General features: G+C 35.0%; 1 protein-coding gene across 1 annotated transcript; it reads left to right on the top strand.

The window, feature by feature from the left end:
• The first annotated feature begins 846 nt into the window (after nucleotides 1–846).
• Nucleotides 847–14,888, top strand: adgrf3a (adhesion G protein-coupled receptor F3a). The gene is made up of 19 exons (XM_016676257.1): nucleotides 847–907; nucleotides 1,522–1,735; nucleotides 3,511–3,562; nucleotides 3,643–3,655; nucleotides 4,377–4,502; nucleotides 4,640–4,792; nucleotides 4,894–5,000; nucleotides 5,085–5,143; nucleotides 5,233–5,357; nucleotides 5,964–6,179; nucleotides 8,880–9,119; nucleotides 9,220–9,372; nucleotides 10,644–10,758; nucleotides 10,908–10,992; nucleotides 11,266–11,448; nucleotides 11,830–13,155; nucleotides 13,239–13,280; nucleotides 14,179–14,214; nucleotides 14,303–14,888. The coding sequence occupies exons 3-19, from the start codon at nucleotides 3,518–3,520 to the stop codon at nucleotides 14,360–14,362; spliced, it is 3,084 nt and encodes a 1,027-aa protein (XP_016531743.1). The 5' UTR covers nucleotides 847–907; nucleotides 1,522–1,735; nucleotides 3,511–3,517; the 3' UTR covers nucleotides 14,363–14,888.
• The last annotated feature ends 60 nt before the right edge of the window (nucleotides 14,889–14,948 follow it).

Here is a 14,948-nt window from a genome sequence, read left to right as displayed (position 1 = left end):
GGTCAACACGAACCCCCAGCAAGTTAGTGCAAAAATAGTGTTTCCGTTTTCTCTGTAGATATTGACAGTCTGAACGAACCTAAAGTAGTTAATTTTATGTTTGCCCCCCCAAAAAATTAATCCCATTTTAATGGAAAAATTGTGTTAATTTTTCACAGTATTTTATTCACAGTATTTTAGCTCATTTATAAATGTCACAATTTCAAACTAAACATTTAATAAGGAAACTAGATATTTAGCTCAAAGCTAAATGGTTAGCTAAAGTGCAAATTCACGCGGCGAAGCCCGGAAGTGGACTATCAAAATAAAACCTGCGTCTTGGCTGTAAACGTTCGTAGCCAGTAAAACGGCTCATTTGATGGTTTAAGCTGAAATGTTGAACATATCGCTAGGAAAAGAAACAACAATGAAGAGATACAAGTTAGGCAGTCACGCCGGTAGGAATTTATTTGAAGGTTCACAAGACTTTGCAAGGTTATGGGTAAGTGAATTTGCATACCGAAACTAAATGTTCACTTTGTAAGCTAAATATTTAGCTTCAAACTAAATATTTAGCATACGAAGTAAATATTTATTTTGAGGCTGTTAACTAAATTAAATTAATAGTTTTATTAACAAACTAGTTAATCAATCTATTACTTAGCTAGTTAATAAGCTAACTCAATATTTGGTTTGAAGCTAAATATATAGCTAGCTAGCTAACTGAATATCTATTTTGGAGCTAGATAGTTTGTAAATGTAATATTTATCTAACTAAATATATAGTTTGACACTGACATTTTAAATGAGTAACAAAGTGGAAAATGTGACTAAAAATGAACTCCCATTTCTTCGTCCTATGCCAGGCTAACTACAGTACGAGAAAAATATGGCCACGCACCGCGGCTTTTCAAATTCTTATTTAGAGGTAAATTAAATTACTATCACATTGTTTTCAAGGAATATTAACTCCATTTGTTTGTCTGCTTTAAAATATTAGGTGTGTAGAAAATTTAATATTATGAATTAGAATAATTTACTTGGGATTCATTCTGCCTAAACCCAGATTCATAGCTCTGTGAAAAGCAAAGTAAAATAGTCTTCCTGTGGTGTTGCAAAAGGAGATAACTGGATGTAAATACTTTTAAGGGCGTATGTAAAGCGTCTGAAACATTCATTGTTTATAAATTGTTTTATTTAATTGCTCTGCCTATAGAATCATTCTCATGTTTTATTTGGTTTTAATGCATTTTGATAAGTGTATTTAAAATTACTGTTGGTTTTTCAACCCTTCCTCATCACAATTTAAATACCTTGTATTAAAGTCTAGATTTGACATAGAGAAAACACAAAAGAGTCTTAATTGCAGGTTTTACATCTGTTATGGTACAAACTAAGCTGTGTACATTTTAGAGTATTTAATACTGGCTACATAACATGTATAGCTTACTCTTTAAACTAATAAAATAACTTCGTGCTGTCTTTTATTTTTTTTTAAAGGAGGGAAAAATACCTGAAATATAATACTTTATTTCATAACAGCTACAGATCCATCGAGATGGCATGATAAAACAAAGAACCGTCTGTAATCTGATTTGACAGTCAAATTAAAGTGTCGCTGGAGCCATTTTTGTTTGCATGTCCTCCATAAACCTGGTGTGAAAACTGGCTTTTTCACTGGACGGCTACTTTTTTTCGGCCAGTTTGCTGCTGTGAAGGTTCACAAGGTTCACTGATGTGCGTCAAGAAAACACAGGTGAGCTCATCTTTTTTTCATAATAAATATATATGCAATTATTTAGTTGTAGCCTGTCTTAGGTTTTTATGTTTTTAATGATGAAAGCAATTAATTAATTAAGCAATTAATATGGTTTTGATGACGCATTCAGTGCGCTGCATATTTTGAATTTTTTTAAACATAACACAAAAACCTCTTGCCTCTAACGCCATAAACGTCAGTATGTGTATTTTTTAAAATAGTTTTAGCAATAAAAGAGATTCATTTGAATTTGTGCACTCTAAAAATAAAAATATACAATTTGTGCAACACGGATGAAGTGTCAGTGATTCAAGTATGTGTCTGATGAGTGTCACATTTTTATCACAGTTTTTTGTCCTGACTCAGTCGATGTGACCAGTTTCATGTGTTTATCTGTAAATAAGCATTACTCCTGATGTTGACAATAAGACCAATTATGATTATATATAAGAGATGTAAATGCATTCTAGAATTATGATCCATAAAAAACAAATCCAAATGTAACATGTCTATAAGAAGACTCACATTAACAAAATAATTATAGTTGTTAAATATTGTAGTTTTGTGTGTTTTTGCTAAATAGGGACATTTAAGGTCCACAATCCTTTGTACAAAATTTTTGTAATCGCATTGCAGTTTTACAATTTTAATAAAAACGATACAAAAATAATGTAACATTTACTATTTTAATAGCTTTATTGTTTTAACTCTTTAAATACAGAAAATACTGTGAAACTTATTTGAAATTAGATATAAAAAGTGAATTTTAGTTTTATATGTTCTTATTTATGGCCCGCAGTGTTCCTGTGCGTCACACCCAGTCGTCCTGTTAACATACAACTGCAGTCAATTATTTTAAATCTAGATCAGCTCAGCCATATCTATGGTCACTTTTGCAACTTTCTACAATATTTAATTAGTTGTTTTTCTGTCTTTTTTTTAATGAAACATTTATCCGTGTAAGTAGGAAGGATTACAAATAAAATTGGGTCACAGGATTACAGATCCACAAGTGTAAGGCAGACATCCTTGTGCCAGCCCATCCTGGGAAAACCTGAGTTGTTTCTAAGTCAGAACTTTCACATAAGTCCCTCCAGTAAATTCTGGATCTTTTGGTTTTCCTCCCTGTGAGAGATACTAAAAAACGAGCAAAAGGAAGTTTACTTATCAGATGCCTAAGCTTTTCCCTCTGACTGTTTTCAGTGCAGAGAAACATCACCTTTACACTGGGATGATGGACGATGGCACAATAGGCCTGTCGCAATAAGCAATAAATCAATTAATCGCATGATAAATTGAAAAAATCTCAATATTTTCCAACGATTTATCATCTTTCTCTTTTCTCTCTCTTTTTATGCCAAAGATTTAATAACAAAAGTCTTCAGTCTGGTGCTTTGGTCTCAACTAACCCGTTTTTTGAAGGACAATTTTGTTTACAGAGGCTTCATAATTCTTTTTTTGTTGTTTTTTGTGTTGTTTTTGTTTATTTATTTTGGATATTTAAGATATCTCTCAGTCCAGTGTTAAATGTTCATTAGAAGTTAACGTTTATTGATCATTGAGAATGTGTTCTTGCGTTATATTATCTGAAAAAGGTTTCAAAGCAACAATATTATCGTTTATCGCAACAATTCCTGGGACAATTTATCGTCCAGCAAAATCTGTTGCCATGACAGGTCTAGGTATGACACAGGAACATGATCCAAACAATCAGAGTTTTACTTGGTAAAGTTTTACAATCCAGTGAATTAATTAAAAAATTTTTTTTACAGGATCAAGATGTGGGTCTTCATATTTCTCTACATACTGAGTCTAAACTGTCAGGTTTGTCATATTCCACAAAAAGATACTAAAAATTAAAATGAAAACATCAGATTTAATAAAATTGTTTTTTTCCTTTGTAGACCTCTGCAACAGGTAAAGAGTATTTCTTTAAAGCTTCTGTTTCACTGGTTGTTGGTGATGATGGTAAAGGCTTCACAGGTTACCAACTGGGGGTGCTCTTTACTTTAAAGCTGCCGTATGAAACTTGTATAAAATTATTTTTTACATACTTGTTGAAAGTGTCACCATGTCATGGCAGAATAGTAAGATACAGATAATCTGTCAAAAAATCAAGCTCCTCTGACTTCTCCCGTTGCTCCCAGTGCTAACTAGAAATAACCAGAGCCAGGAGGCGGGTCTTAGCGCTGTCAATCACAATGTGGTGTGGCGCTGCTCATCCCTCTCCTATTCCCTCTTGCTCTCTGCTAAGCTGCAGCTATCAGGGAAAGTTGTGAATGCTAAGGCTAGTTAGCGTAGTCACTAATGCTGGCGGATAAATGGTTTTCCTGTAAGTTGTTTCTCTGCCTTTCGCACGTTTTCATTAGCAAGTATGTGAAGTTGAGTGACAGCGCTAAGACCCTCCTCCTGGTTCTGATTGGTTGTTTTTTGGTCAGGAGTGATGCATTTCTTTAGATGTCAATAGTAGCTCATGGAAGAGGTGGAAGAGATTGATCTTTTCACAGATTATCTGTCTCATATTATACTATCAGGACACATTTTAACAAATTTGTAAAAATTGTATGTTCTTCATAAAAGTTACATACTGCACCTTTAAGCATCAATTAATGTTTCAGTTTCTCTTTGAATGTTTCAGAGAACTCAACACAGATGTATTATGCTAAACTGAAAATAGACAGAAGTGCAATTCAGAACATCAGTTCAAAGCTGAACTTTAATGTGAAAGGCAACTTGAGCATCGAGGACGTTACAATGACCACAAGTAAGAAAGAAACAAAGGAAGATTCCAAGTACTGTACTTTTAAGTTTGTCAGTTCCAGAAAACCAAGTCGATAAAACTTTGTTTCTTCAGTTTTTTTGTTTGTTTTATGATTGTGTGTTTCTTCCACCCCCAATAAGAATGTGAAGAAATCGACAATGGTAACAAAACATGTAAATGCGAAGAAGGCCACAAATGGAGTGATGAAGTTCGTCTCACAGGGGTAGATTGTGATGAGAAGAACTGCACCCTCAAGGCTGACTCTAATTCAATGTGCACTTTAAGCAGTGCAGGCATGTGGACTTTTACTGTTCATTTCACCAAACATTTTAAACTGTACATGTGTGGAGAAAGGGTTGATGCTCTGTAACCTTCTACATTTTGTTCTTAACAGTTGATATCACAGGGAGATTCACTCTGGAGGGAGCTGAATTTGAATCTTGTCTGACAGATAAGAACTCAGGCACATATAAGGTTTGCCATAATGGTCTGTTAAATAAGGTAAAAAATAATTTCCATAATTAAGATAATTATTCATTTGATACATTTAGAAATCCATAAATAATGCAGATAATGTCTTTTTAGATGAAAATTGAATACAGTAAAATAAGAGGATTTGACAGTCTAGCAATAACACAATTCAGGTACTTTCTTCCCTAATAATAAAAAAATCTGCACGCATTGATTTTTTTAAATGTTTAAAATTATTTTTTGATTTTGTTTTTCACTAAAGTGTTGGGAGCGTTATTGTTGATTTTACAATGAAGATCGTCTCTGACGTTAGTTCGGGAGAACTGTTCAACAAATCTACAGCTCTGACAAAAACTCTAACAGGCAAAATGACTTTGGAGACTAAAGGTAATTATATATTTCACCGGTTGGATTCATATTAAAGTTACATTTCACAATAACTTTACATCCTGTTTTGTTTCTTCAATGACTTACAGTGATTTTTTTTAAAGACTTTCACACCAAAGTTAAAATGTAATTTTACTATGGTGGAAAAATAAGATAGTAAAGTTAAGAAACCTCTTCAACTTTTTATATAATATTAATTGTGCTAAATAAATTTTAAAAGTAGATGGTGCAAAAAGAAGGCTGCATAAGTATACACACCCTGAAATTATCACTTTATCACATTTCTTTATTCAACAGCCCTCACCTTGACCAGTTTCCATCCTGCTAAGCCTCCTGAACTTTATATGAGGCTAATAAGGTTTTCTAAAACCTACAATAATTCTGAAATAAATGCAAAGTGTTCTAATAAGCTATCACTTTACAGGGTGATGCTAATGCTACCTCTTTATTATAGCTTTAAAAGAAAATTGTAAGAATTTTATTTAACAGACTAGTTTTTTTTTCTTCAATTGCATTTTAGAGGAAAAAAAATATTACAGCCTCATTTTTTAAGATCATAAACTCCTGTGTAAACTTTTTAAAGTTGTAAACTTTTTAAATTCACAGGCATTGTCACTTTGGATATATCAAAGACATCAGTGCCATACGACAACAAAACTGTTGTTATTTGTAAAACTGAGAGACAGCTTGAAGCCAAACCAAATTGGAATCTGCAAAGAAAAGATGGAGAGTTTCTCATAACTAATGGCAGCATCTCAACAGTGGAAGACGAAGAAAAAATAAGTACAGTCACGATTAAACATGTTAGCGAACTCTGGCAAGGTAAGTTTGTTAAAACCACAACATTTCAGATCATTTGGCCCACAATACCTTGCGAAATGTTCACAACCCATTTAGTATTGTCATTTTGTTCAGTCATCCTTTCATAACAATTCAAGCTTAGTCAGACTGAATGGGTAGTATCTGTGAACAATTCTTTAAGTCTTTAATTGTGTTTAGCTTTTGACTTTGACTAGACCATTCTAGATACAGATACACAATAACTTTAAAAAAAAACAAAAAACAATACCAATAACCAATAGTTTTCTCGTTCTAAATGCCTTGTTTTGTGAAAAGCTTCACCAATGAATTTGAGTCCTGCTGGCTTATTGCTAACGTTGTTAGCATCCTGGGCATTCGCAAATACTTTGAATTCTCCACCAAAGCAATGGCTTGAGTTTAAGTTGACTGATCAGATTTGACGTGTTAAAGGTCGTGTTGTTTTTGTCCTCGCCAAACTGTCTCTCAACATTTGTTAACCAAAGTCAGCGTATCGTTTTCCTCCGAAACCTTAAAAGAGCCTCCAAACCAGTGGTTCTTAACCTTCTTTGAGGTACCAAACCCACCAGTTTCATATGTGCTTTCACTGAACCCTTCTTTAGTGATAAATAAAATATGATTTCTATTTTCCAAATTAAATATATATATATGTCTTTTTACTGGTGCACAAAATAAGCCATGCATGAAAATCACCTTGCTCAAAGAACAAAACCATGAACTCATAACAAGTTACGGTATTACTTTATTCTGGCCCCCCCAAAATATTTCAGCCCCATAAAAGAATTTCAACCCCCAAAATATTTTTTTACTATTTTACTTATTAAAAATAAAGTTGGATTTTTTCAAAGAATTTAAAAATTTTTAATAACTTATTTTTTTATTTTATTTTAAATTTAATTTGTTTTTTGTCATTTTGAATCCACAAAATACTTTTTTGGGACCAGAATATTGCCCAAAACTTCGTACGATGCTGTAAGGATCGGTTTGTTAACGGGTACAAATCCAAGAGCAGGCAGAGTGGCCCTTTCATCAAAACTGGATCGTTTCACCCTGAATTCAGCAAGCATTGTGTTCTTGTATTCATGTGTAGAACCCAGGTTAAGAATCACTGCTCCAAACTTACGCTTGTTATGTTCTCTGTTTACCTGGGCTGCATTCACTTGGTGTTGGAAGTTCCAACTTGGGAGTCATTCGGACCTTTTATGTTTATATTTCTCTTGTTTGCGTGTAACACTCTGGGATAGTTGATTTATTATTTTTTAACTGTTTTCTGACGAATTTTAAAATTGTTTATTTGCAGTCAAAAATGTTTTCTCCAGTTATACTGACGCCACTTTAACTCAGTGCAGGTCTCATGGAGGAGGAGTAGAAGTGCTCAGGAAAAAAAAGACAAACACCCAAACATTTTATCAATGCTATTCATTATGATAATGGACACATAAGAATTTAATTTCTTGTACCGGTTCAATAACTATCATGCATCCCTTATTCTAACAGATGAATATGCTTTGATGTAAAACATTTCAGCTCCGTTGTAGTTTCTCCCATTATTGCTGTGTATCTACCTCTGTCCATCTATCCCTTTTAGCAGAAAAGCTTGACAATACTACTGTAGTGTTTCCGAGTGGGGAAAAGTGTTTTTCACTATAAACAGCATTTTGCCTGTAGGGCAATAGGTTACAATTTGGTGTCACCTGCCCAGTGACACCAAACATGTTTCCAGTGTCTCCTACTTGACTTGTGTCAAACTGCCAAAAGGACAATGAATGTATTTTATTTTTCCTTCATAAACTCCATATTTGAGGAGTGTACTGTCAGAAATCCAAGCTGAGCAGTGGATTTTCTGCAGCTCCTCCAGAGTTAAATGATAAGGAGGACCCCCAGGCCTCTCCAATAGCTGAAGTACAAACCCCAAACGTGCACTTCTACAGTGGCTTGCAAAAGTATTCATACCCTTTGAACTTTTCCATATTTTTTTTCAATATATTTGATTGCAGTGTGCAAAAGCATTCAGCCCCTTTTTGCAAGCCACTGGATTTTGTCCTCAGAGAACAGAATTTACATGTAAAAAACATCATGCAGTTTTATAGACTAATGCAGTGGTTATGAAATCTTTCAACTTCTGAGTCAGGGTATTTTATGAGTTTGCAAATAGTACTTCAGTGACAAAACAAATTAGCTTAATCAATTATTATGTTTTTCAATTTCGTAACATTTTTGTAGGGGATCTCCAGAGCCAATACTTCTTGGTTCACAGCTCAGACTCCAGCTTTGGGAAGTACTGGACTAAGGTCTAACACAGTATGTGTTGTTATTGCCATAAGCAGGATTATTGAAATAATAATACATGAAAAATACACATGTACATATCAGTAATATACTACTTACATGAGAAAGTTCACAACTCTCAGTCTATGTCATAATCCTCATTGTTTTTGCTCGTGTGTGGTGGGGCAAAGATCCATCTCCTCAGTGTTAAGAGAAATGGGGAGTGTTCACCATTTTTAGAGCAGCAATATACAGCACAACTACTTACCCGGGGTCCATCACAGTGTTATTTGTCAGAATTGTACTTGGAAAACAACAGGAAAAGAAAATTAGTCTGTTGACTGAGCATTTATCACATAATGGTTGTCTAATCCCATGAAATATATTTCATACCTTTTGCCTCTGTTTGAGCCCTCCATGTTCTTCCTTCCTCAGGAGAGTATATATGTCTTTTTGTTGAACAAGAAGATCAAATAACTATAAACCATAAAGCCAACGCTACAATGGATATATGCCTCAAACCAAAGATCGACATTTCTGCAGATCCAGCATTTCCCTTGTGTAAGACAGAATCAACTGTTTTTGTTGTGAAAGTGAAATGTGAGATAAAGAATACCACTGAAACGTACAGTGTGAGCTGGCAAGAAGGTGCCATTGAAAAACCCATGACTCCAGGTAGGAATCTTTTACTAGCGTTATTCATGTTTGCGTTTTGAACCATCTCCTAACTGAATTTATTCTTGTAATACTTGTCCTGTTTATGTCACTTTCACAGAGGGAGACAAACTGATTTATTCAGCTGATAAAGTAGTTAACTGTAAGTCAGGAGGGGACAGCTCTTCCACAGGTTCTCCACTGGTATATTGCAACTTTACTAATGAGTGCAACCAAACTTATGGTGCATCTATGAAGGTCGAAGTCATTTATCGTAAGTATCAGTTTGAGATAATGATGCCGTTTTATTTGATACAATGTATGTTCTTTACTGCAATGAAAAAGCATTTTTTTTAATTTGGTGGCAACAGTGGTAGTAGTTTGTCTCACAATCGGTGGGTTGCTGGTTTGATTCTGCCTCTGTCATTCTGTCCTTGGGCAAGACACCACTACTAGTCTTGCCTGCTAGTGGTGTCCAGAGAGCCCAGAGGAACCGGTGATGCCTCCATCCAGTAACTTGCCACCATCAGCATGTCAATGGATGAATGACTGAATGTAGTGTGAAGCACTTTGGGGTCCTTTAGGCTTGATAAAGTGCTACACAAGTACAGGCCATTTAACTTATGAAATGATGGAAATGCAAGTGGAATCAAACATTTGGGCACTTTCAATTCAGTGTAATCAATTCTGACCAGTCATGTATCTGATAGAGAAGTACTTTGAGAGTAATTCAGAATATCACAAAAATGTAGTTTATTTCGGTACTTCAATTTAAAAAATGTGAACATTTGCTTGATATATTTCAAGTGTTTTGATGATTATGTCTCAGAAAATGAAACTCAAGAAATCTGGTCTTCTGGAAATAATATTATATAAGTTTAATAAAAGAAATATTAGAAACACATCACAGTCTGGACATTCAAGAAGAAGACTGCTGGGTGACAGATATCCAGCAGTCAGTGACACCCTACACAAGGAGATTAAGCAGAAAAAGATAATTGCGAAAGAAGCTAGCTGTCTATAGAGTCTTGTCTGCACACTTACTATGTTAAAGTTAAATAGAGGGAAAAAATGCCACATGAATATCTATATGTTGAGAGCCCATACAAGAGTTTATGGTAAAGAGCTAAGGCATGCACGGCAGCTGAAGTTGAAGCTTTAAGAGCCACAGCACATATCCAGGGCTAAAGCTGTCACATGCCATGATTTCAGCAAATGCTGAGCCTGAGACGAAGCAGGAAATAAACCGGACTGTTTTTCAGTGGTCCAAAGTCCTCCTTTCAAATCAAAGTAAATTTTACATGTAATTTGAAATACAAGATTTTGGAATTTGGAGGAAGAGTGAAGAGCCATACAGTCCAAGTTTCTGGAGTGAATACAGCTTAGAGAATTTATACAAAATCACCCTCAATTTTATGATAAAAAAAAAACTTTTTAAAAGTTAATGTGATACTTTTTGCATTTTTCACAATAACTTTTTAAAAGTTGGAGTTTTGCTCTGCATAGTTTTTGTTCTAAATGATTTTTTAAATTTGTGCTAAACAGCTGATGAAAAGTACTGTTCAGCGGAAGGTGAATGGGCAAACACCAAGGCCGGCTTTACTGCAGAAATAAAATGCAAGGATAAAGCTGGAACAAGAAAGCGAAAGTGTTCATCTGGGTGAGATTTGAACTCTTCACTATCAGAAAACATTTGTTTCCTCTAACTTTGAAAAACACAATTTATGGTTTATTTAATTAATGAAACATATATATAACATTTAATTTTTGTGCTGACTGGTTTCATTAATGTTCATTTAATACTTTCAGGGAAAATGGCCAGGAAGGGAAATGGGGTGAAGAGGTTTCAGAATGTGTTGAAAGGGACCTCGCTAGTGTGCTGGAAACAGCTGAAGTATGTGAACTTTACTATCATATTAACTTCCTGTCATTGTACAGAAATGAGTAGTACAGTAACCAAATTGCCTTTTGTTGAACAGTTGTACTTAAATATTCTTTCAACTTTTGTATTTTTATGGAATTACTGTAAATACGAATTGTTACTATAACAATTATTCCAATTGTTACTATATCAATTATTCCAGTATAATAATATACTTCAGCTTGCTGATTTAAGAAGTTGCTGTAGAATAAACTATAATAACTTTCATATTTATTGTGTTTTCAGATTAGTGACATTGGACTTGGCAAACTGGAGTCAAATGCTGCAATAGTATTTGAACGCTTTGTAAAGGTCACAAAGACATTAAAATTACCTGGTTATGCCAACATAAATACATCGGTCACAGTATTTACCACCATGAATGAAAAGTTAAATTTAACTACTATTACAAATGATTCAGCAATAGAAGTGAGTATCAAAGCATCTTGATTTTTATGAATTAAGACATAATCAGTATGCTTTCATAACTTTATTAAAAGGTTTATTTCATTACAAATTCACTGATATATTAAACAGTGTTAAGGTTAAAAGAAACCATGATGGCTAATAAAGCAGTTTCCAACTAAGCTTTCAGCCAACTCAAAGCTTTTTGGAAAAAAGTTAAATGTCACCAAACAATTCTTTTTTCTAAGAAATAGCCTTTTTCAATGTAGTAATCCAGATAATTTGTGCATCTTTATTCAATTAAAGAGTTTTCACTAAACTTCAAATTCCTAATGCCATAAAATGACACTTCTTACATGTCACAACCATCTTCTAGAAAATGACCATGATTCTGCTTTTTTTCAGAATTATCTATACTCATCCAGTCATTTGCTGAATAAAAGTCTTGAAGACTCATGGACTAAAGACACCACTGACAACTCCTCACTTTCAATGGCTGAGAGATTCATGATTTCTGTTGAGAATTTAATTAAAATATCAAATCTGACTGTGGGGACTAGGAGGGAAAATCTGCAAGTAGATTTGTGCAATATATCCAGCTGCAACATCAATGTTTTCAATGTCACAATTTCAGTTCCAGGTGGAGTGAATGTGAAAACAACTGCATTCAAACAACTGGATAAATATTTGCCCCATCTTGACAATAAATCAGAGGTCAACAGTATCATTGTTTCCGCAACTGCAGAAAACGCAAATGACATTTCCATAAACTTTCAAATGATCAAACCAAGACCTCGTAATTTTCAGCTAAAATGTGTGTATTGGGACACTAAAAACCACAAGTTTTCATCAGAGGGATGTGATTGGAAGGGTCCCTCAGAAGAGGGCCGCTGCGACTGTAAGCATTTTTCCTCATTTGCATTGCTACTGTCCAAGGAGCCCCTGGAAGTCCCTGGTTTAACTTATGTAACTTATGTAGCTCTGTCAGTATCAGTGTTGTCACTCGTTGTCACTCTTGTGATAGAACTGATAGTCTGGAGCGACGTAGTCAAGACGAGTACATTATATTTACGCCACACTGCCCATGTGAACATTTGTCTGTGCTTGCTGATTGGTAACCTCTGCTTTTTGGCATCTTCTTCCAACCCAGAGAGTATTTCAGACCTTTGGTGTCGAACCTCTGCGGTGCTGAAGCATTTCTGCTATCTGGCTATGTTCTTTTGGACGTTTTGTTTGAGCGCCACACTTCTTCATCAGGCAGTGTTTTTGTTCCATAAGGTGAGCAGGGCAAACTATCTGAGGTTCTCGTTGGTTGTAGGCTACGCCATCCCCTTGATCATAGTCTTTGTCACGTTTCTTACCTGCAACGGTGGAGCTGAGGGAGTATATTACTTCAGGAAGACCTGCTGGCTGGTTTATGGTGGACTTTTTAAAGGCACTTTTTATACGTTTATCATTCCAGTGGGAGCAATTGTTTTCATTAATGTGTTCTCAATGCTTGTGGTTATCATGAAGCTCGTAAGCCACCACTCAGAAATACACCAAAAAACTGACATTTCACCAGAAAAGGAGAAAGCAGCAGCCAAAACTGTTGTGAGATCCATTATCCTACTGACCCCAATTTTTGGTGTGACGTGGATCTTTGGATTTGCCATTTTGATTTTTGATCTCACAAGCGGACCCGCAGCATATGCATTCGAATACATCTTCACCATACTCAACGGATTCCAGGTACAGTCAAAATATTTTATTCAATGTAACACATAAACAAGCTGAAGTATTTGAAATACAAGTACACTCTCTTTCAATTCCAGGGCTTCTTCATTTTGTTGACCACATGCTTCGGAGACAGAATGGTAAGGAAATGAGAAACTAGCCAGATAATGATACAGCTCAATGATGCTACACAGTGTGATCTACAAATGTGTCTAAACTGTTGTTTACAGCAATGTTAAGACCTAATATGACTACAGTGTACAATGTATACACCCCTGTTTAAATTCCAGATGTTAGAGGAAAAAACTACATTTTCCACCTTTAATGTGACATATTGTGGTTTATTCAACTGAAAAAATGACTCTTTGATTGCCTTTGTGGACACACCCTGAAATTAATTAATTTACATAATGTCTAGGTGTCATTGGACTGCAATTACTCTTTTGTGTAATGCGTCCTTTAGTGAACAAAAAAAACGGTAATCTCACAAAATGATAATTTGGAGAAGAGTGCAATAGACCCAGAGTGTTCAAAAACATATCAACCTTAACAGTAACACTGAAGAAGCTGCAAACATTTCTGGTGTGAACTGGTTGTGTTCTTATTACAATTTCCTATATGCTGGATGCAAGACAGAAAGTCCATGTAAATCCCTTTCTAACCAGACTAAAAAATCCATAACATGTGGAGCTTTTGACCACCAGTCTGAAAAGTAAGTTAACACACAAACACAGCAAAACAAGAACTGTACCCATGGTAAAACATGGTGGTACTGTATATCATGCCAGTTATGGGTTAATTCGCTGTACTGGTAGTTTTGTCAAGGATAATGCGGTGGGATGCTGACTTGCTTAAATTAAATTAATTCAGTATTTTGCAATGGTGCCCACTAAGGTTGTTCAAAAACATGAAATTCTTACACGGTGTATACATGGTTAAAAGCCAGTACTGATAGCTGCCATCTTTTATCATGATTAATCATTGACATTTTTCTGCCAGATAACCATTTTAATGATTTTCTCACCATAATTTCTACAGACTCGTGAGGCTCTGCTGAGATACATTAAGAAGAAAGTAGGTGCTCCGCAACTGCAATTGCATGATACCACGGCTGTTTCTCTTATATGTCTTACTGCCATTTGTTCTTTCCTCTGATCTCCAGGCTCCAGCATCTAGTGTCAGTGAAAGCACCTCTAAGTCAGAGGTGACATGGAAGAAATGAAACCATTTTCATCTACATGTGAAACTAGTATCACTTTTTTGTGCCATTGAAAATAAATGTACAGTGTGCATTGACTTTTTACTGAGGCCGAGAGCGGATGTATACTTTTTCCCAAAGGTTTTCTCGAGATAACCGGTTAATGTTCCAGTTTCTGGAAATAACTATATCATTTCCCATTGGTTTTCTGGAGATAGAGTTAATTTCCTGATGGTTTTCTGGAGATAGAGTTAATTTCCTGATGGTTCTCATGGGATAACAAGTTTATCTCGATAAACCAAACTTTGCTTGTACCGTTGTACAAATACATGTGGCATGTATTTGAAGGATGGAATCAGGTTTGACACACACCAGTCATCTTATGATCTTGAGATGATCACAAGATGATTGGACCAGAAATGGTTTTCTCGAGAAAACCACTGGGAGAAAGCATATGCTGAAAACGTCCACTCTCGACGTCCGTAATTTTTTTATGTGATTTTTTTATTAATGTTGTTGGTAAAATTATAAATGTATAGTTAATTATTTTTAGCCTCTTTGTGTTACCCTTCGCATGAACTTGTTCTGTATGCTCCTTTAGGATTTAATG

This window comes from Poecilia formosa, unplaced genomic scaffold, assembly GCF_000485575.1.
Source record: "Poecilia formosa unplaced genomic scaffold, Poecilia_formosa-5.1.2 Scaffold131, whole genome shotgun sequence".
In the NCBI taxonomy this organism is placed as follows: Eukaryota; Metazoa; Chordata; class Actinopteri; order Cyprinodontiformes; family Poeciliidae; genus Poecilia; species Poecilia formosa.
Note: the sequence above shows the minus strand (reverse complement) of the source record. Positions and strands in the feature narration are given on the sequence as shown.

Excerpts from the sequence above, each read along its gene's own strand:
- adgrf3a (XM_016676257.1), top strand. The coding sequence starts at position 3,518 with ATGTGGGTCTTCATATTTCTCTACATACTGAGTCTAAACTGTCAG. Across the intron at positions 9,120-9,219 it reads TGAAAAACCCATGACTCCAG|AGGGAGACAAACTGATTTAT; the intron begins GTAGGAATCTTT and ends TCACTTTCACAG. Across the intron at positions 13,281-14,178 it reads CATGCTTCGGAGACAGAATG|ACTCGTGAGGCTCTGCTGAG; the intron begins GTAAGGAAATGA and ends TAATTTCTACAG.